The sequence below is a fragment of the Strix uralensis genome, chromosome 15 (assembly GCF_047716275.1).
Source record: "Strix uralensis isolate ZFMK-TIS-50842 chromosome 15, bStrUra1, whole genome shotgun sequence".
NCBI classification, from domain to species: domain Eukaryota; kingdom Metazoa; phylum Chordata; class Aves; order Strigiformes; family Strigidae; genus Strix; species Strix uralensis.
Genome location: NC_133986.1, coordinates 16,968,437 through 16,990,654, shown reverse-complemented (window position 1 = coordinate 16,990,654; position 22,218 = coordinate 16,968,437). Strand labels below are relative to the sequence as shown.

The 22,218-nt window shown below is 40.1% G+C and overlaps 1 protein-coding gene across 6 annotated transcripts in view; it reads left to right on the top strand.

Moving 5' to 3' along the window:
• SPTY2D1 (SPT2 chromatin protein domain containing 1) overlaps nucleotides 1–22,218 on the top strand; it is a 31,022-nt gene that overhangs the window by 4,833 nt on the left and 3,971 nt on the right. For 2 of the 6 annotated variants that reach the window (XR_012630932.1, XR_012630931.1), the window contains exons 2-7: nucleotides 5,118–5,232; nucleotides 7,536–9,317; nucleotides 10,116–10,272; nucleotides 10,920–10,997; nucleotides 12,433–12,799; nucleotides 13,153–13,259. Coding sequence is in view for 4 of the 6 variants with exons in the window: in XM_074884616.1 (XP_074740717.1) it covers nucleotides 5,118–5,232; nucleotides 7,536–9,317; nucleotides 10,116–10,272; nucleotides 10,920–10,997; nucleotides 13,153–13,249 (2,229 nt within the window). In the remaining 2 variants the exon portion in view is untranslated. The other 4 variants (XM_074884616.1, XM_074884617.1, XM_074884615.1 and 1 more) reach the window with 4 other exon arrangements.

Here is a 22,218-nt window from a genome sequence, read left to right as displayed (position 1 = left end):
CCTCTGGCCAAGGCTGACTCCTAGGCACTGGCACTCTGCATTTAAGGGATGGATGTCTTGCTTATATGTATATAAACTATATCTGATGTATATATCTCAAAAGTTAGTATGCGTGTGTGAGTGTATAGGTACATACAGCCTGCTGGGTTAATTTATTTACCATCTTAATACCAATCTTTTTTGACTTGTCTTTTTGCTTTGAGGTATACTTTTCAGAGAAGAATCTGCTGCTTTGTCAGTCATGTAACTTCATATGCTAGGTGGCCCACTGAAACAGTTTATGCTGTCTGTAACTGAAAAACCAGATTTTGCACTGTAATAGACTTTCCATGATACTCTTAAAGTGCTGTTAGATTCAGGGAGAGCTGGTTATTGGGTAGGTAGTTAATGGCAAGATTTGGAGAGATTAAGGTAAAAAAATGAGAAACCTCAGGAGAAATACTACTCACTGGTAGGAAAAGAAGACTTGCTAATTCTTGCAGGTACACAGTTGAAGAAAGGCACTTGCACAGCCTTTGTTTTTCTTTGGGTAAAGCAGTTCTGACTTTGTGTATCTCAGCAGTATTCAGTTAGAGGTGTCACTAGGTGCTGCCCAGAGAGAGAATCCACATTTACAACTTGAGTAGTGCAGTGTTTGGGAAGAGCTTGACCTGCTCTCTCCAAAGGCTGCATATTTCTGTTTCTCTGTTGATTTAAGTAACTTGGCAATAGCTATAAAAAGCCAGAATAGTGCAGCTGCTGCTTGGATGATAAAGTAGTGACATGCCCTGGCTTATTTTGTCTGGTTTACCTGGAATCTGATGCATGTTCATTTGCACTGCATGTAAAACGCTTTACCAGTGCTTGTGGCAGATGTGCATGGTTCGGTGCTTGTAAAAAGACTACGCTATTTCTAAATGAAGGTGAACAAAACTTTTATCAACAATAGTAATGATTCACAGTACAGAAAATGGGTATTAATTTATGAATCATTTAGCTATTTTTTCAGTTGTTAGTCAATATCAAGAAGTGATACTGATAGAAAGACTTTTAAATCTTGAATTTTGCAGAGTTTACCATATTAGTGGCAGTGAGAAAACAGCGTGTCTGTCAAGCTGCTTTCCAAACCTGCTCCTGGATAGGACTGTTGGTTGTAGTGCAGCAAAACAAAGCCTGAAAACTGCTTCCCCGTCACTTTAATTCTTTATAAAGCTTCCTAACAGGATAGATCAATCTACATTTGTCCCTGCTGTTCAGCAGTTTTCAAAGGTGCTCCTTAGGCCTAAAACTCTTTCCAAATCATAGAATCATTTAGGCTGGAAAAGACCCTTAAGATCGAGTCCAACCATATCCTCTGTTTTAAAGAAAAGTGTAGAAATTGAATAATTCAACAAAGTTTTGCCAGATTAGGTTACCAATAGCAAAACATGATGTGTTTAAAGTAATTTACATAGACATTATACTAAAATGAGTATACTACAGAGTACTGCAAATTTCTTTCTAAAGTACTCATTTCCTTCAACATTTTTCTGAAAGGATTTTCACTGATAATGCGTGGATTGCTTTGCCTCTGTATCTGTTCCGATTTCGATGGAGTGTGCCAGATTATTTTGGGCCACTGAGTCATGGGCTACATCTGAGCAAAAATTGAGAGGCAGTACTGCATCGTGGTTTGGGTTTCCTGAACAGTTAGGTCTTGGAATACTTTTGGTGTAAACAACACAAGGTAGGGAGGGAAGGATCTTGGCTTTCCAGAAAAGAGGAGCCCAGCTCTAGCTATCTTATTACCCTTTAAATAGTCCTAGAAATGATGATCAATTTTAATGATTTCAGTTGCAAGTACCAAAAATTCAGTCAGAGCTTCTCCAAGTGATAAGGATTTACAAAATCAGTTCTCAGGTTGTTGTGAACTCTCTTGTGCAGAGGTGAATCTTGGTAAATGAGCTTCACTGTAGTAGGTTTTTAACGGGATGATGCAATGTGTCAGGTTTTACTACTACAATGGATGTGGATGGTGTATCTTTGTAATTTTGTTTTAGTTGTTTCAGAAATTACTAAAGGCAACTACGGATAGCTGGTATTGTAGCTGCTTTTCTTGGAGCCAGTGTTTTGGCTGCATTTTAGAAATGAGTCTCTGAACCTTGCTTCTTAGTGCGTATATATACAAGATAATGTAGGGGTTTGCACGTTAGTAATTAAAGTCGTCCAGAGATCTGTCCATGTGCTGCTGTTTCAATGAATCAGAAATTAGAATGAAGGCTTTCATTGGGTGATATTGAAATCTGTAGGGAGCTATGCTACTACCTTGCCTGATTATTGCTTTTAAAACATGTAGGCATCTTTACCAGATACTTTAATTTTTTTAGTTAAGCTTCATAAGTCTATATGAGGGTGTTTATGGGAATACTGACTCGTGAAGTGCTTTTAATATTGATAATTGTTTTTCTTTGGGATCGTATTTCACAGCTCTCATTTGAGGATCCTAACTTTCCATGTAGATCTTGGTTTAGGTTATAATTTGTCTTACTATCGCAGTTCAAAAAGCCCCCAAACCTCTCAAACCACAAATAGAGTTGTTTTTTTCTAAATGTATTCTTCTGCTTCCCGTCTGCTTCTGGGTGTAACTGGCTTCTATTGTATTTATTTTTGCAAGTTCTCTGACCTCCTCATTGCTTTATTTATCTTCTAGTCTGTTTGTGGGAAGAAGATCAAAAAAGTCTGTCTTTCTTTCCATTTTCTCATTCTAAAGCCCAATCTGGTAATTGGTACATTTATGAAAGGTAATGTCAGAACAGGTGTAGCACACTAGTGCAAGTGTTCATGTTAGTTCCCAGTAAGAAAGGTGCTTGGACTCTTAACATATTGATTAAAATAACATTTACTGGAGATAACAGGAGAAGGGAAAAAGGGGGTAGCATAGATAACTTTACATCTGCTCAGCTGCTGGAACCCTGAATTGTACAGCACTGGGCAGACATCTACACATGGCAAGCTGTGCAAATCCTCTGTGGTGAGGATCACCACCAGCATTGTAGTGTTTAGAGCTTTTATAGGATGTTCTTGGAAGTAAACAGCTCTATTTATCATGTCCAGTGCCAAGCAAAAGGATGTTACATGAAAATGCTACTTTACATCAGGTTATACTGAGACCTAGTATCACAGAATGGCTTGGGTTGGAAGGGACCTTTATAGGTTATCTAGTCCAAGCCCCCTGCCATGAGCAGGGACATCTTCAACTGGAGCAGGTCACTCAGGACCCCATCCAGCTTGGCCTTGAATGTTTCCGGGGTGGGACATCTGCAACCACCCAGGGCAACCTGTTCCAGTGTTTCACCACCCTCATTGTAAAACATGTCTTCCTTATAGCTAGTCTGAATCTACCTTCTTTCAGTTTAAAACCACTACCCCCTGTCCTATCACTACAGGCCCTACTAAAAAGTCTGTCCCCTTTTGAGCCCCCTTTAAGTATTGAAAGGCCTCAGTAAGGTCTCCCTGGAGCCTTCTCCAGGCATGTTATACCACATGCAAGTGGTGTAACTGCCAGGTGCTAAGTGGGGGCTACATGTTTTGTCACAATTGGTTTGCTGAGTTCATCCAGTTGTCTCCATAAGTATAGTAGAGTGCAGGCCTGTGCCTGTTGAGTTCAGCTGGTTATGTGGATCACTAACTCCTTGATGTACAGTAGTCTTCTGTTTAAGATCACTGCAGCAGGAACTAAAATCAGCATAACTGGTTTTAGATCAACCTACTAATTATGCTGGTGCAGTCAGTTCCAGCTTCTGGAGTAATTACATTTTTTGAGTTGATTTATTTATTTTCACTGAATAAGATAGTGTGAAACTGAAATGAGTGTCCACAAAAAAGCTGAAAGCTCTAGTGGACCTGTAAACCAGTCTGGAATTGAACAGACTCTGGCAGCCTGTGCTATAGTCTGCTTTTGTTTCCTGCTTGGTCAAAGCTGAACTGAAATACTTTTATTCCATTACTGATGCAGCTGTTGCATTCCTTCTCAGTCTAGTGCATTTTACTCATTTCTCTTGGTTTTCCTACCTGTCTTCTGGTTTCCTGTTCATTCCTCCAGGAAGCAGAGTGCACTCTTGTTGCAGATGAGTGGAATGCACCTCACTCAAAAGAGAGAAGCAGCAATATATTTTATTGAGATAAAATAATAATTTGACAGAATTCAATAAGTTCAATGGCATTTAACAAAGTTTTAACAGTGGTTTGACAAGGTTCAGTAAGTTTGATGGCAAGGGTCACCTTATTAATTACTGCATGGGAGAAACATACAAAGGAAAATTGAGTTAGAATTGAGTTAGAATGATTCACACAGAGACAGGAGGTGCAAAGAGTAAGGAGGACCTTTCCATGACGTTCAGAGTGGACACCCTTGTTTTCTAAACTCTTTTCGGAGCCTAGGTGTGACTGGATCCGATCTTAGTCCTGGACTTGGTCAACAGTTTATGTCTAATGGCATTATCCATACAATTATTACAATAATATTGAGTATCTACATGGATTAGTAATGTTTCCTAATATTAATTTCAGCATGCTATCAGTCACAGAGGATCTGTTGCAGGTAAGAGATCTCTACGCCTTGGGTAAGGAAGGATCTCTTAGTCTCAGGTAACCCTGAGAGGCATCCCTGCTCAAGGGGAGAGTTACCTGGAGTGCACTCCAGCTGCAGTTCAGGGAGCACTCAAACTGGGCCCATCCTGATCGTAATATTTATAGGGTGAAGTGCTTGGCTGCTAGTCAATAGCACAGACAAGATAGATCTCTTCAGTTTAGCTCTGGTATCCTGTTCTGTACTTTGGTTATCTTGCACTTCTGGGTTTTGAAACTACCTTTCAGAATATTTTTTTAGGACACCTTCACTCCTTTGTACAGGGGCTTTCTAGCTCACAAGTTCACCCCAAGGATGTGAGACCTGTTACGCCTTAGCCTGAACCAAAGTACAGCTAGGAATCCAGTGTATCTGTCACAACTCTCAGCTTCAGTGGAAATTATTTGTTTATTCTGTACTGTATCTCTGCTTAAAGTCAACTACAGGACTGTTATGCAATTCCTCAGTTTTAAAAGCTTTTAAGATTTTTACATTTCTTAACTTTTCTGACATATTTCTTTGTTCTTTGCAGAAAAGGTACAGTTTGGCTGTTGGTCCTCCCAAAAAGGTTCCAAAAGTCAAGGGTGTAGAGTCTGCAGCAGTGCAAGCATTTCTCAGACGGCAAGAAGAAGAAAAAAGAAAAAAAGGTAACAGTCCAAAATATTTCCTATGTGTTGTGTCCTGCTCGGATGAGGGAGACAAATGACTTAAATTTGTAAATCTGCAACGGAGTGGACAACAGTGAAACAAGTCTCAAAGTCCATACATAAACATTTATTAATTTCCTGCAATGTATTAATTGGATACATGATAATTGACTAAGTAACAAATTATGGCAAGCAATATGATATGCCTTGTGTTACTCAATGCTAACAAGGAAAGGGGGGAAAAGAGAAGGGGAGAGAAATGGAGGTAGAAATAGAGATCACTGGTCCAGGTTCCTGTGTTGGTTGTGCCAACAAGGGTTCAAGGATGCATCCGTTGTCTTCACTCCTGTTATTCTTGTCCCTCCTCAATTTATACACACTTTCCTTGGTCCCTCCCCTAGGTCGACCTACATATCTACATATCACATGTATGGGGAGGAGGAAGATGTTTAATGGGATGCTGTAACTAGCATGATCTTGTTAATCTTCATTAGCATATGCAGGGGTGTCAACCTTAATATGCATTTTGCTGATAATGAAGCAAAGGTCATTCACCGGACGGATGGCCCTTGAAACTTTACAGGATGCACCAGAGCAGAACCAACCTGTCTCCGCAGGGCTCCCTCCTCCAGCTGCATCCTGTGCTATCCAGGCAGCCTTATCAGCTCCTTGATTGTAAAGCCTGCATTATCCAGACTCCAAAGTTTCATTACTTGAGAGTGTTTGAGACATTCCTTGGCTTGGAGGGCCTCCTCCCCCCCATCCCTTATCTTTACCAGGTTTCATCTCTTGCCATTGTTTATGCTTCCCTCAGGCCTTGTTTCGGGGAGTTACAAGTTACACTATGGGAGACTTTCATTGACTCTTTGAGACTTTGTCACCTTATTCAAAGCTCTTGCAAATACAGCTGCGCATCTGTTTCTGAAATTGATGTACATAACTGATGCTAAGGAAAAGCCAGGATTAAGTAAGGACTAGCGATGTTTGCATGCTTTCCGAAGGCGTTAAATACTAATCAGTTATTCTAGCATTTACTGTTGGAGATAGAGAAGTACTTAAGGTGAAGAGAGATTACAAGAAACCATCTGGACTTCTGGTAGCTTGACTTTGAAAAGCTTTATCTGGGTGGAAAAATGGTAAGAGTTCCTGTTGTTGTATCTTAATCTAGCATATTGATACAGCCTGAATTTTAAATTTGTATGGCAGAGGCTTTATTTGAGCCACAGGTCTTCCACTGTATTATCTTTCTTTTAAATAGCCTGTAGAATAAACTAATACTGCATTGCTTCTGATGTTAATGTTTTGTTAAAGGTAACCAAATCTGATGGACTGGATGGCCCAGGGTATTCCTCCTCTCCTGGGCTAGTCATGAGCCTGCTGCCAGGTCCAGCCAGACGCAAGACTGAGCATGAATTCCATGTGGGCATGCATGCGTGCTCACTGTACAGTCATGGCCCTTGACAACAGAATAACATAGGCAGGGGATGGTACCTTACAGGCACCCAAAGCATGAGTAGCCCAATCCATTTTCAAGGAATTGATGCTTTTCCTGAGTCCTTCTGGTATTTGGCCCCCATTCCCTTGGTCTCTCCAGTATCTGGCGTTTAGACCTCTCATCCTATTCACTAGCTAGTTCAGCCTGAATTTTGTCAGCAGATCAGACAGACTCAAGATAGAGAGCATACTTATGCAGAAAATAACTAAAACCAGTTCAGTAAGAATATAGAACAGACTGTGGAGGTAGGGCACAGGGCTCTACCAGACAAAATGTTAGTGACCCAGCAGCTTGCTTATCTGTGACTGGCTGCTTCTGTCTCTCCCCTGCACCCCTCTACACCCCGCCTGTTTTCCACTTCTTATCCCACCCCAATGCTCTCTGATTCCTTCCCTTTCCTCATCTTCCTTTAAACATCTGATGGTAAATTCTGTATGGTCTCAAAATTCTCTTGCTCAGTCTCAGAACTCCTTCCATTACCCAGAGATCCCCCATAAGTCCTGTACCTCCTCACACAGTAATTCTCCTTAGTTTGCATGGCATTCTGGAGAGCTGCTTTGGTTGAATCGCCTGAGTGGGTTTTGTAATAGTAGCATTTGAGTTAATTGTTCACCTTGGTTTGTTGGAGTAGCTGATGGAGGTGGGTTACCTTGCCCTGTTGGCATACATCTGATCACTTTCTGGTCTATTTTGAATAGCTGTTAGCCAGATACCCTTAAATTACTGTCCTAAATGGTTTATCAGTTTGGAAGAAATGGAAATAAAAAGTAGTTCTTTTGCATAACTTTCTCCTGGTTTTCTTTTACAGCACTGGAAGAAAGAAGAAAGAAAGAAGAGCTCTTGGCTAGGCGTATTGAAATGAAACATGACAGAAAGGCAAGAGCTATGGCCTCACGAACAAAGGACAATTTTTATGGCTATAATGGCATTCCTGTTGAAGAGAAGCCTAAAAAGAAGAGGACTTGTGAGAATGTTGCTCAGGCCCCAGAGGCTGAGCATGCAACAGAAGATGAAACTGAGCAACTTGAATACAGTCAGACTGACTCCGAGCATGAGCAAGAAGAATATGAAGAGAAACCATCCAAAGTTGCAGTGAAACCAAAGGCGCCTCCCAAAAGTGCACCAGCACCTCTGAACTTTGCAGAGCTCTTAAGGCTTGCTGAAAAAAAACAGTATGAACCGGTGGAAATAAAACCAGTGAAAAAAGTAGAAGAGAGACCCAGAACAGCAGAAGAATTGAGAGAGAGGGAGTATTTGGGACGCAAAAACAGAAGAGTAGAAATGCATAAGAGAAGTGAGGAGATTAAGAATACAGGGATATCCAGTTCTTCAAAAAAAGTGACTTCTCAGAAAGAATCTGTAAATGTGAAACTTAACAAAAGCTCAGTAGATAAACATTCCACACCGAAAGGCAGTCTGTCATCTATGAGTGGTACTGATAAGAAATCCAAAGCACCAGCATTGACTGAAAAACACTCACGGCCATCATCTTCCTCCAGATTTGATCAAATGGAAAAAAACTCACAAAATGGCTCCTTGAAAAGCTCTACTGGTAGCAGTCATAGTAAGTTACCTCTCAATGGTATTGGAAGGTCTGCCTCAAGCTCTCATGTGCCACCCTCAAAACCAGCGGCCAATGGGGCTCAGAGGCTACCATCTGCTAAAGAATCCAGCCTGAAGGTCTCTGCCCATACAAAATCAGGAAGTACCACGGCCCTTCAGCATGGAATCAACTCCAATGCAAAACGATCAGGCAGCAGCTTAGGAAAAGGAGGACCTGGACATCCAGGTGGCGGTTCAAGTGCAGGACCTGGGCGATCAAGCAGCAATTCTGGTGTGGGACCTGGAAGGCCAGGAAGGGGTTTAAGCCCAGGCCCCGGGCGACTGGGCAGCGGCTCAGCCACAGGACCTGGAAGGCCAGGCAGCAGCTCCAGCCAGGGACCTGCGCGACTGGGCAGTGGCTCAGGCGTGGGACCTGGAAGGCCGGCTGGCAGCTCAAGCACGGCAGGACTTGGGCGACCGGTCAGCAGCTCAAGCGCGGGACTTGGGCGACAAGGCAGCAGCTTGGGCACTGGACCGGGAAGGCCTGGCATCAGCACAAACGCAGGACCTGGGCGACCAGGCAGCAGCATGGGTACAGGACTGGGAAGGCCAGGAGTCAGCCCAAGCACTGGACCTGGGCGACCGGGCAGCACCTTGGGAACAGGACCAGGACGGCCAGGAATCGGCCCGAGCACAGGAGCCAAGCGACCAGGCAGCAGCTTGGGAACAGGGCCAGGAATTGGCCCAAGCGCGGGAGCCAAGCGACCAGGCAGCAGCTTGGGAACAGGACCAGGAAGGCCAGGAATCGGCCCAAGCGAGGGAGCCAAGCGACCAGGCAGCAGCTTGGGAGCAGGACCAGGAAGGCCAGGAATCGGCCCAAGCGCAGGGCCTGGGCGACCAGGCAGCGCCTTGGGTACAGCTGTAAAACCCAAGTGTACTGTTGTATCGGAAACTATTTCCTCTAAAAACCTAGTCACGAGACCTAGCAATGGACAGATAAACGGAATGAGATCTTTTCAAGGGCATAGACCTGTGTTTCATTCACAAGGTATAAAGTTCTAGAGAAAACCTTTTTACTTAGTTATTTGTTTTGTATTTTTATATATGTCTGAGTTGAGGTCACTGAGGGTCTTTGACAATTACAGATCAATTAGGAAGACTTAGATGAAATAGCATGCTTGCCTTTTGAAGAGTACATTTAACAGTAGAATGCTTTTTTCTGCTTTGCAACTTTTTACCTGTGCTCATACTCCTTGAAATACGGGCCTGGGGTGTGAAGTATTACATGAAAGAGAACTAAGCAGCCTGTGATGGATGTTGGTATTTGAATACCTTTAGAAGGAAAAGAATTGAAGGATTCAGTTCCTGCATTGCTTAATTATGCTTAGTCTTTAAAATTTCATAGTGTCTTAACAGATGCTTAATGTGGTACACAAAATTAAAACCACACAGCAAATCTGTGACTGATATTTAAGTGTTTTGGCTAATTCATGTTATCAGTAAGCAAGCGGTTCTAAAAAATTGTTTCTTAGCAGGAACAAGCAGCTTGGACTCTAGCAACTAAGTGCCTAGAAAACCCTGATCAAGAACATAGAATTCTGTCTGGTATTTTCCTCAGGATGCAGTTGGTGATACTGATATGTAATCATCTATAGCACAACTTAGAGGAAGCATTTGCTTTTACTGACTTTGAGAATTGCTCATTAACTTGAGACAGAAGTTTTCTAGCTGGAAGCCCAGAGTTGTAAAATGGCTGTGCCCAAGGGATAGCAAGGAGAAGCACTGTTAAATTAATGTTATATTAATGTTACTAATTAATGATTTTTTTCACTGCCATGTCATTTAGGTCTTGGAAGACCATCTATTAGTTACAAGAGACAAATAGAAGATGACGATGATGATGAATATGACTCTGAAATGGATGATTTCATTGAAGACGAAGGGGAACCACAAGAAGAAATATCAAAACATATTCGGGAAATATTTGGCTATGACCGGAAAAGGTAAGAAAAATGCCAATTTTAAGATACTGCAGAACAAGCAACAGAACAACAGAAATTAAAATAGTTCAACAAATAAAAATGTCTTAGAAATAGGGGAAGTGCTGGTATCCAAAAATAGTTTTGCATCGTGGAAATTTAACGAACGTTATAGCTGCTTCTGTGCAGAAGGGACCTTGAATTTTCACACTGCCTGCCATGCTCTTCTGGGGAGCAATAAAATTTGATGCAGTTGGAAAACAACACAACTTCTTCAGTGTCTCACCTGTATAATTCATAGCAACTCCTATTATTGGATGTTAAAATGCTTTCTATAGCAGTGTGAGGTATTTCAGAATTCATCAGATGTAGCTGCCTGAATATGAACTGCTAAATGCAATAGTATTAGCTGTTCTGTAAGAGGATCTAATTTGGTATGACTAGGAACTGCTGGAAGATGAAGGCTTTTATTTGGCATATTTACATACTTCCCTCTTGTCTGACTAAAAGGTATAAGAAAGCAAGCGTTTAAAAGACTTGTAACTTCTTTCAAAACATTAAAATCCGTATAGCAAGGTAATTGTTCTTTCTAAGAAAGGATGTGAATTTATAACTCAGCTGTACATTATCATGTGGTTTTAGTGTGCTGAAAACTAATATTTAATTTCCAGATACAAAGATGAAAGTGATTATGCCTTACGTTATATGGAGAGCAGCTGGAGAGAACAACAGAAAGAAGAAGCTAGGAGGTATGCACAGATTTAAATTCAGATAGAAACTATGCATTTTGTTTATTGCCCAAGTCACAGGTCTAAGTTAAGTTACAGTGGATATTTGCTGCTTTTTATAGCAGAGGTAAATAAGCCTTACCGTGTTTTTTAAGAAAGCTTAGGTAAAGATGAAACTCTGCCAGCCAGTGGTGGGTACTGTAAATTAAATAAATCTTGTATGTTCATTCTCATGCATCACAAACTTCACTTGTAAAAAAAAAGTCACAAAAAAAGAACACACCAAAACCTACTTATGCCCAAAAATATTTTTAAAAAATACTTTAAATTTCAGTTGAAATGCTAAAACCTTCTGTTTGTCACAAACATTACAATATTCTGCTAGTTTGAGATCTGGAAGGAGACTTACATGTTTTTATGTGCGTGTGTTTGTGTGTGTATTTCTATGTATATATACCAAGTACTCTGACAAACTTTTGTAATCAGTGATTTCAAATAAGATTATATTTTCATATTGGCTTTGACCATTGGTATTGGCCTCTAGACCTGCACAGTTCTTACATTGCTGTTATAAAATCTGGTGTTCATAAACTGATTTTATTTTTGGTTTTTAATGGCTGGTGGAACAAGCTTTGTGAAAGTTATAAGAGGTTTTTATAGATAATGGAAGGTACTGGAATATACTGAGTTACCAACTTTTTTTGTTCTGAAGTTTTTATATTGTTATTCAGAAGGTGCCTTGAGCATTCGAAACTTGTGTATTTTTGAAGTTACAGTCATCTTCCTCCTTGCTCCTGGGAAATAGCTGCTGATCATGCAAACCTATAGTCTGTTATATGGAGTTAGAGGGAGTAACTGGAATTTTACAGTGCCATTGCTATTGACTGAATTATCTGTTGAAGGCCTAGAGTGAGGTTTTGCAGAGTGGAATACCTGGCTAACTTTCAACTGCACATGTAGCATAAAGGAAGGGGAGATAAGAAACTTCAGTAAAATGGGGTTTAACTATTTTCAACGCTCAGCTACTTTTCACTGAGAGTTTGGTTAACAGCCTTGTGACCCTTGAAATGAGGAACTTCTTCTAACGAAGCAAGCCGACTAAAATTACAGCGGTTAAGTTCTAAGTTGAAATGAAAAACGATGCTCCAAGCCAGAGTTTTATCACATAGATCCTTGATGTGTTTGTTTCTATTCTGAATTTGGATAACTGCAGTTTCCTGAATTCAGGATGATTTTGCTATGCTTGTTTAGGCATAAAAGGCATTTTAGAGCCAGTACTGGAGCAGTTTAGCCTGGAACAGTGGAATCCTCATTGTCACGGGGTTGAACCTTTTGCATTGAGGTGCACGCTACAGTGCCTTCATAATGAACTATGGATGTACAAATGCACTTGGTAGGGCTGCAAATGAGGCAGTAGCTGATCACAAAATGGTAACTCTGCTACACCCATTCCTAGTATCAAACCAGCAAGACTGTCCAGCCCTTGCTTATTGAAGAGATCAGTGACTGCAGATACTGTTTTAAGCATTGCTTTCAACTTACTGACTTGTCGGAAGCTGAAGGAGTTACGCGGGGACGTAGCTAGAACAGGCTGTGTTAGCAGAGTCTCTTCCACGGGCCTGTTCACCAGAGTCACGGCAGCTGGATGGACTGAGGGTGGAGCGATGCGCTTGTAGCGACCTGAATGGTGCCTCGAGCCAGGAAGTTGCAACAAAATCTTTTGCTTCTCTACTGTTTGACATATCCATTCACTCCCTTGCCAATGTAAAAGGTTTGGTCAGCTCTCAGAAGTTGATGAGAGTCAATCCTGCTATGACTTGTATGTAAGTTACATTGGTAAGAATTGATGGATGTGTTTCAGCTTTTTGGAAAAAAAATGGCCTTTCATGTTAAAATCATTTTTCTTCACAATCTTGATTTTTTTTTTAAACAAAAGTTTTAAATATTTTTTTCCCTCAAAAGATTTAATTCTAATCTAATGATAAAATCTTTTATTTGTTTTCTTAAAGCTGTATTCTTGCTATAATTAAAGGAGATTTGATTGTTGAACTGATCTAAAATTTTTGCTCAAATCAGCTGAAATAATTTTAGGATTGCTTTTCTTGGGGGAGGGGTGGAAGTCAAATTTCACATTTCCTGAGTAGCAGTGTGTAAAGAATTTCATCTTATTTGGCAGCTTGAGACTCGGTGTTCAGGAGGACTTAGAAGAATTGAGACGGGAAGAAGAAGAATTAAAACGCAAGAGACAGTCTAAGAAGCTGAGGACACGTTAACTGACTTACGGTGTTGACTTTATTTCTGCTACCCTCTGCCTCCATACATCTCTTATTCTACTTCAGTTTCCATTTGCTTGTTAGAGGGCAAAAGAATATTTAAAGGGATTAAAGTACTGAAAAGCAAGGCTTTAGTTTGACCTAAATAAGATATTTATTTTTAATACTTGCCAGGGTTGGTTTTTTATGAAGAAATTAATGCACTAATGCATATTAAGTGGAATAAAATTAATAGATGTTTCCATTGATTAAACCAGTTCAAGATGCCAGCAGAAATATTGACTAGCTATGCACTGACTTGGAACTGTGTGGGCCCATATACCAGTAAACCGATTTTGCATTCACTTGAAAGAAAGGAATAGCATTCTTGTCCCAGATATTTCTTGAGACTTAGAGAAATTGCTTTATATTCTACTCTGTCTCCCAACTTGCACCTCAAAGTACTGAAATGTCATCATCTGTACAGAAGCAGCTTGGGTGTAAATTCAGCCGTTGCCACAGATGTTCAAAGCAATAAAGTGCTGCATATTTTCTGATTTGAGGACCCATAAAAATAATTTGAACCTCTTTATTTCTAAACAGAAAAGTGCATGTCATTTGCAAATTGTACAGTTATAGATACAGCCAAAAGATTATGTTGGCTTTTGCTGTGTCTGGAATTCCAATGCCAATCTAATTCAGTAGGATACACACCCTGAAAACAGGAATTTCTAGTGTCTGTATGTAACTTGTGCTTTTGGGCTCAAGCATAAGCTTGGGAATTCTTTTCCTGCCCTGTAAATCTTCACATTTGTTTAACAGCTTCTGCTGCTTTTACAAATCGTGTACGATGCACATGTTCTTTCTTGCATTAAACATCCGATGTGTTAAATGATTTAAAATGTGAAGCAGTCATTTATCTAATTAGGCTTACTATTTAGAAAGCACATCAGAATTAAGTTTTGTTAGAATGTATTTGCAGCTCTTCCATATTAACAACCTCCTGTTAACTAGTTAATACTTGTGATTAATTTCATCAAGCCAAAAATCTAAACTGTTATGTGCAGGAGAGTTAGTTCAGTTACTTACCTTACTGCCCATATTTGCACATTATTTCTAACTATGCACTTAAAAGACTGTTTCTTTCAGTAACTGAATTTGTTTACAATCAGCACAGGGTTCGTGTAAGTCTACAGGAGTTGTACTGACAGTCTGAAGCTCAAATCTGGTGTTGCATCTACTTTGATTTCCCCAGGTTGCCCTTCAAAGCTCACCAGTATGATGACTCAGCTTTGCCTCAAGCTCCAGGACTCCACTGATAGTACCTCTGGCTTCAGCTCCTGAGGCTCTTATGTTTTAATGCTGGAAGTACTTGGAAAAGTACAAAAAGGGCTTTGGGTGGTGGTTTTGGGGGTGTGGGGAAGTAAAGAAATGAAAAGGAAAAATTACCTTGTAGAAAAACAACAAAGGAACCTTTCCTATGAGGGGACGATTCTTAAGAGTGCTGCTTCTAGGAAGCAGTTCAGATAGCAACCTGTAAGGAACAATCTTGGAAGCTGCTGAAGTTTAAACATCTGAGTTTTAATGTAAGAAAAAACAGATTTGCCTTTTTAAAATGTTTTCTCGATGGTGTAGCATTTCACTGCCTCAGTAAACACTGACATGAGTAAGCTATTGGGATAGATTCTATAAACTAATTCAGTATTAGCTGACAGGGAGCCCAGATGAAGAATTGCTGCTCCTCTGTATTTTTAACTTTCTATATGAACTAACAAAAACTGTTTCTCAGTGTATGCGCTTGAGACCATGCAAGATAGTGTAACCTCACTGCTTGTCTAGAAGTGTGTTGTATGCACTCTACTTCATTGGGACCATCTAAAATTTTCTGTTGTAGTTCCTAGAATTACCCATTTAAGACAACACTGGGACCGTGATCAAGTTACTGGTTTTTTTTTTTTACTTGTTAATTGCTTTTAGCTGGAGAAAGGCTCTAGGTCTGTCAGCCCAGACAGCTATATCAGCTGTGAGCAACTTCCTGCCTGGTTGGGGAAAATGAAGCAAAAGAAATACAGTAATTCAAGATTGATTCAGTTGGGAAATCTGCATTTCAGATAAATATAGGTTAAATGAAATCTGATTATTTCACCACTTTCTGATTATTTAACCATGCAAGATCAGTTAAATTTCTTAATCTGTAAAGCACTTTGTCATTTGTCTTTTAGATGGTGACTGGAATGTACTCTGCTAGCCTCCCTAAGACACTGTATAACTGTTTCTTCACACAGTGATCATCACATAAATATTGTCTATTTCATATGCAAAATTACTCAAGGATGCATTTGTAATTTTACAGTCAAGAAGTATTCTCTCAATTGGCATGGGATGCTAATGGTTTTCAAATTTTGTACAAATGTTTGGGTTTTAATGTGTTTGCATTTGCTGCATATTTGTAAATTGGCTAGGAAGGAACTAAATTTTTGTTTTCAATTCCTGACCTTGTATCCAAAAATGTTTACTGTTTGCCAGATTAACAGTATTAATCTAACGAGTACTTCAGTACTTGTCCAAAGTGCATCTGAATTTGAAGTTAAAAACTGGAAGAATGCTTATATTGGTTTATGAGGATTTGATGTTAAGCTAACAATTTAATTGTGTTTAATGAAATTCTGGTTTGGTTTTTAGATTTTTAATTCACTGTTTGATAATGTGCCTTTTTTACTAAATTGTGTCAAAAAATAATGAATGTAGGAGTATAAAAAGGTTGGTCGGTTTCTGCTATCTCAGATTCTATATCCTTAAACTTGATAGTGTGAAATGACATACTTTTCATGAAACCCTTCCAGGTCTGGCTTTGATTGCACAATTACAGTAGCTACTTCTTTACTGCTAATGCTAAATCAAATGAAGGGCACTTTCTATTGATGACTACTTTTTGAAAATGTCTTGTATTTACACTTGAGCTGTATTTCACTTTACAGCAATGTCTTTTGGAGGCCAGGGTTTTGCATATCACAGGAAGCCTTAGTGTGCAACTCTGTGCTGTGCTTTAAAATAAAATTCTTTCGAGAAGTATATGAGATCTCTATGGAAATCTGGATTTATTTTTGTGTAAAGTCCAAAATATTGTCCAGGAAAACTAATTTTCTATTTTTTTTGCATTTTGTAACATAATCTAGTAGCTGATGCATATTTCTAGATATAGCATATTTCTGGAGACCAAAACATGTCAGAAAGAAAATAAATATATGGAGAGACTGGTGTTTAAATTGTGATGAATGTACTTCTATTTATTTTGGTGAGTGGGTGTGATGCAATATTAAAGTGTTAGTGTGTAAATAAGGGTGCTTCTAGTTTTAGCCAATGATTTTTTTTTCTTTGGGGATACCATTTGTGCACAATGTCTTTTTACACAATGTGACAAATCAGGTTGAAAACTCGTACATAGCTTAACTGTTCTCTGGTGCTGTCAAGAAAGTGTATACTTTTGCACACACCAAATGCATATAAGTTTTGCAGAGTATGTATACAATAAATTACAGGCATTAAACATTTTACTGCTATTTCTCATTGGTTTACTTTATGGAAGATTTTTCACAATTCTCTTCTGTTGGTTTCCTCTGAGCTGTCACATACAACAGCAGTAGGCTGAATGTTCTCCAAGGATTGTTCTCTTGTTCTCATGCAGCCAGCAAGAATGTGTGAAATATTAATGGAGTCACTTAAGCATTCAGAAAAGATCTGAAAATTATTGGTGCCTCCTGCAGTTTAGGCTTGTGACATAATATATATTTGCAGGTACATGTATTCTGGAATGATAATATATACAAGTGTGTCAGTTGCCTTTAATCTCTCCCATTTGGAGTGTGGTGTTTCATCCTGCAGTTTCACAAGCAGCATCTTTCTTGGATTCTCAGAATCTGAACCTCCTCACTTGCTGTCTCCTGTGCAGTGGTTTACTGCTTCAACAGCTGGAGGTAAATACCAGTGACTGTTCTAACCAGCTAGTGTGGCGACCCACTTCCAAAGAGATAAATGAACGCACATCAAAGTGAGCCCGTCTGCCTGTCCTTTGAAACAGCAACGCTTGCACACTCTTGTGCTTAAAAAAATAAAAATCCTCCTGTGTTTGGAATTACCTTGTATGGAATTCCCTCGATATTTTTAATGTATCTTTATAGCTGCAATCAGTCATTAACAGTTATTTCAAAGCAAATATATTCTGTTCAGGTGGAGGGTGATTCTACATGGACTTACCTTAATCCAGCCAGTAAAGCTGTACTACTCTGGAAGCCATAAAATTACTCAGGTTTGGAAAAAAATAATTACAGTTTTCCCTCATTTGAGGGCAGTTTTTAGTTGTAACATTTGAAATAACATTTTTAGTTCCACAAGACAGAACTGCAGCTTAGTTATCCCATAGATAGCTTTTTCTTACCACTTCAAATGCATATGGAAACATTTATTTATTTTGCTATGAGCCTAGGGATCCAAAAAGCCTGTGACATATCATGCTTAACATACTTTGTGGGATGAAATTAAAGACAGAAGAGGTTCCCAAAGTAATGAAACAGTCACCAGTTTAGTCCTAACTTCTCTGTCCACAACTGATGAACGGTTTTGTTTTCCCAAACCATTTGGTGCTTAATTTGCTTTGGGGATTTTCTCTGTTCAGCTCTTTGTGGGAGTGCTGGTTTTTACCAATATCCTTTCCCTGCATTGGCAAATGCATAAATTTTTTTGTATGCTAGATGCAACTTCTACCCAGTTTCTCAACATTCCTCAGTTGAGGAAAGCAAAGTATCTGATGCCATCTCCTATCATACTGTGTATGTGAAAGTTGAAAGCAATTGACAATTTAAAGAGAATCAAGAGCTTTGTTTTGGTTTTGTTTTTTTTTAAAGGAATGGGCTTGATTCTGAGTTGAAAAACACTTTGAGTGTAGTGTTCCAGGTTTTACAGTGCACTTGGAGTAAGTGAGAGCACACTTATGCACACACTGAGTGTAAAAGGATATCTGAGTGCCTTACATGTGCTTCTCAATGTATTTAACCTCTTCTGTGGACTTCTTTGTGAGAGGTAACTAGCTGCCTTGAATGATACAGCTAAGGATGTGTGATGTTTATTGTGGATCTGTCCTTAACTCCCTATCACAATAATTCTCCCTGCCAGCTTCTTCCAGCTCTTGCGTTGCATCAGGGACTGCGCTTATTATTTTTGCGCAGAGGGGTGCTAATGTGAGTCAATCCACTTTATTGGGCTCTTGATTTCTATGGAATGTGCAGGAAGTCTGTTTCTGAGACCTCTACAGTGGTGTCAAGTGTGGCCATAAATGCTGCATAGAGAGCCAGCCCGTTCACATAAGGTGAATCTTCAGAGTTCACGCAGAGTGACGTGCTGTCGTTAACAACCCTCTTCCCCCAGCCAAAATGAATGAACCAGCAAACCCTTTATTAACCTGGCTTCTGTTTGCTAGCTGGGTGTACAAAGGGAATGTGGTGATGGCAGAGCATAGTGTGTGATGTGGCCCAGGGCGATGGGGAGCCCTGTTTAGGAGCAGCGTGAGAGACGCTGAAACTTGCAGGAAAAATTAACTATTTTGTGGAAGACTGTTTGCTGCTGTATGCAGTTGGCAATGAGATCTGATTTACCTCAAAACTGCTGGTTTAAATCTAGCTGTGGTTGGATAGTGCTTTTAAACTGATAGTTATGATGCATAAAGTGATTGCAGTCTAGTTCACACACACAGGTGACTTACTGATTGTTCAGAACAAAGGTGAACACAGATAAATAATGTCCTTACTCATGATATTTCCAGAGCTGAAGCCAGTTTGGGTTTTGTGAGGAAACTTGCTCCTGCCACTTGTGTGCAGTTGGTCTTCATTTCTTCCCTGAACTTCAGTATCTGGAATGATCACTTGAGCATATGAGAAGTACAAATTTTTCCCATACCATTTAATATTTGTAATTTCAACTTATAATTTCCATTCCATTACTCTTAATTTGGACAACTCAGTATTGCATGATTGTCTCCACTGGAGAAAATTCTTTGAAATGCTTCCTGAATTGTAGTTTCATGTTAGAGACCCCTTTTCCTTGGCTTAGCCCTATGCTAGTGTACCTAGCTAGAGATACAGCATGCCCACAGGTAAGCAGAAGAATGAGAGTATTTAGAGTGTGAAAGTATAAAACAGTAAAAATGATGCCATTTTCCTCTTGTGTGGAGCTGAATAAAAATCAGAAGCTGTAGAACTAGCTCCATGTTCCACAAGACTGTCACTTTATTTTGCCCTCTCCCTTAGCATCTGAGAAACTGCAGCTTATTTTCTGTATAATTAACCATCTTAACTTTTCTACCACGTCTCAAAGAAAACATCTCAGTAAGAGGACCCATACTGGTGGCAAAATGCTGTTTTTGAATATATAGGGTGAGCTTTTATGGAGAAAGGAGTTATAATAAAGTACGAATTGGATGTATTGCTCGATAAATGCCAGTTTGGGGAATTTTCTGTAGCTTGTTTGGTAAGTATATGCAAAATGCTATGGCCTCATTTGGAAGAGGACAGTGGTACCAGTCACACTGGCTTTACCAGATTATGTGTTGGAAGTCGATATGCATTTGAAAGCTTTCCTAGAGCAGAGACACTGATAATATATGACTTGATCCTGAAAGCCAAGTTTCATATTTTTACCTCTAGAAATCATATAAAATTTGACACTAATTCAATGCGATGTTAGTCAAAACTCTGGCCAATAGACAATCACATAAAAGAACAAACCTTTTTGTAGCAGATTAAAATCTAGTATGTCCAGTAAAGGACATCCCATTACTGTCTTACAACCAGCCAGGGATGGTGTAAGGCAAGGTGTGTTTATCTTCAAGACTGCATTTAAGAGAACACCCTCATTGCTCCAGGAGCTGTCCGTATCTCTCCATCTGTCCAGGTTCAACTTCAGCACTACTCCGAGTGCTTCTGGCCTGACTCATACTACTTTGATTAAAGCGAGTGTGTAAACACACAGATGAAGCAAATAACTAGCAGAAACTATCTTCAGAAATGACAATTGTACTGCTGGCTTCCTTCTTGCTTAATGCTTGGGAGGTGCGGGGCTAGGGAAGTTGAGAGCCAGCTTCAGAAACTCCAATATAGAAGGGAACTTTAATGAAAGGTAGAGATCAAGAGATGCGGGGGGAGAGGAACCACTAGAGGATGGGTACAGGGTGGTACGTGGGGTAGCAAGGCTGTGTTCTCTGTGGGCAGAACATTAGCCTCCTAGCAAGATACTTCATTACCTAGAGATTACTTGGCATTAGGATCTGTTCATTTAATACAGAATTATTCATGGCAAATGACGTTTAGAGCAGACTTTGAGTCAGAAGGCACAGACAGACACAGCTCTGAATGTAAAGGAGTGTTTGAACAGTGAGTAGTAAGAAATTTGGATCTGTAGTTTGGGTGCAGGCTTAGTCAAGGGTGACCCCTAAGTTTTGCACAGACATGGTATTACTGCTCTTGAGACAATAGTGGCGTGTCACTACCATGGGTATATTGTTACTATTCTGGTTTCTAGGATTATTTTGGTTACGTATAAACAGATTTCTAAAAGTGTTTCCAAACACCTAACCTACTAATAACCATAAATATCTATCAGACTTTCCTAGCTGTTTTTACTGTGAAATAGGGAGAAATTAAAAATTTAAATGCTTGAGATTAAAAATTTAGAAGGAATGCTGTATTCTCAAACATTAGTCTGTGCTAAGGGCCTTTGTGAAACAAAATGATTTTTAAATTGTCTCTTAAAAGGGTTTAGATAAATGTTCATGCAGATCATTCCATAATGGCTCATCATAGGGTTTGCTATGTTTCCACTCTCCAAAAAAACACGTAGCCATGGAGGCTGTAGGAGGCTGGGGTGAAGGCAGCTGCCATTGCATGTGTCCCAGACCAGAGCTCTCGGGGTCCTGGTAAAGCTTTTATTACCTGTTTCTCCACAAACACCAGAGTGCCCAGAACACTTCGCCCTGTTTACAGAGGGTCTCTACCACAGCACCCACCTCCCCAGAGACAGCAGTGAGCAAGGTTATATGGTGACAGTCCCCAAGACAAACTTCCTCCCTCCCCTCTTCAGGGCAGGGGCTTTTCTGGGCTTCTCTGGGCCGGTGGGACACAGCACCTAGGACACTGCCCACCTCACACCTACAGAGTAGGGCCGGGGGCTTGGAGCGGATGTGCCGAGTTGCTGCTGCTGTTTCACACATCCCTGCCCTGCAAACACTGACCTGGAGGTCAGCAGCTTCTGCACAAATATGGACCTTGAGGAACTGTAGGACCAAGCAACGTGAGACCACCAGGAAGGAGGAAAGGTGGTCCTCACCATATCTCCTGTTCACAGGCAGGCCATGGTGAGTTTGGCATCCTACCCTATGTCTCACCCATTCAAGAGGTCCCATAAACCTTTCCCCCTTGCCTGGGGTTCACAAAGCCCCAGCTGTCACTTGCTAGGGGCTGAGTCCCAGCCTGGCCATTTCCACCACTCCTGCTGCTGCTGCAGCCATGGGATGCTGTGCTCCTAAATGCCAAGCTGTGGTTTCTGCTTCTGGACAGGCTTTCACAACCCTGGATACAAAATGCTGTTGTGAATCCACCTAGCTGGGATTGTCAAGTGCAAGACCAACACGTAACAGTCCTAGCATCCTGTTGCAGAGAAAGATAAGGCTGTTACTGATTTGTTATTAATTTGAGTTGATTTTAATGATTTTTTTATTATTTTGATTTAAATAAGGAATGATTAGGCCTAATCAATTAAATAGAATTTTATAAGTGTATCGGTTTTATAATAGTTAGAAAAAAACCAGTTGTGTAATGTTTTAAGTAGCCATAGAAATATTGTATTTAGTTTAGAGTAACCATACAACCAGTCATGCTGCTACAAAGGCCTTTGTAAAGTCCCAGGCTAAGGCTGTGTAGGCTGGTAATAATCATTAACCAGAT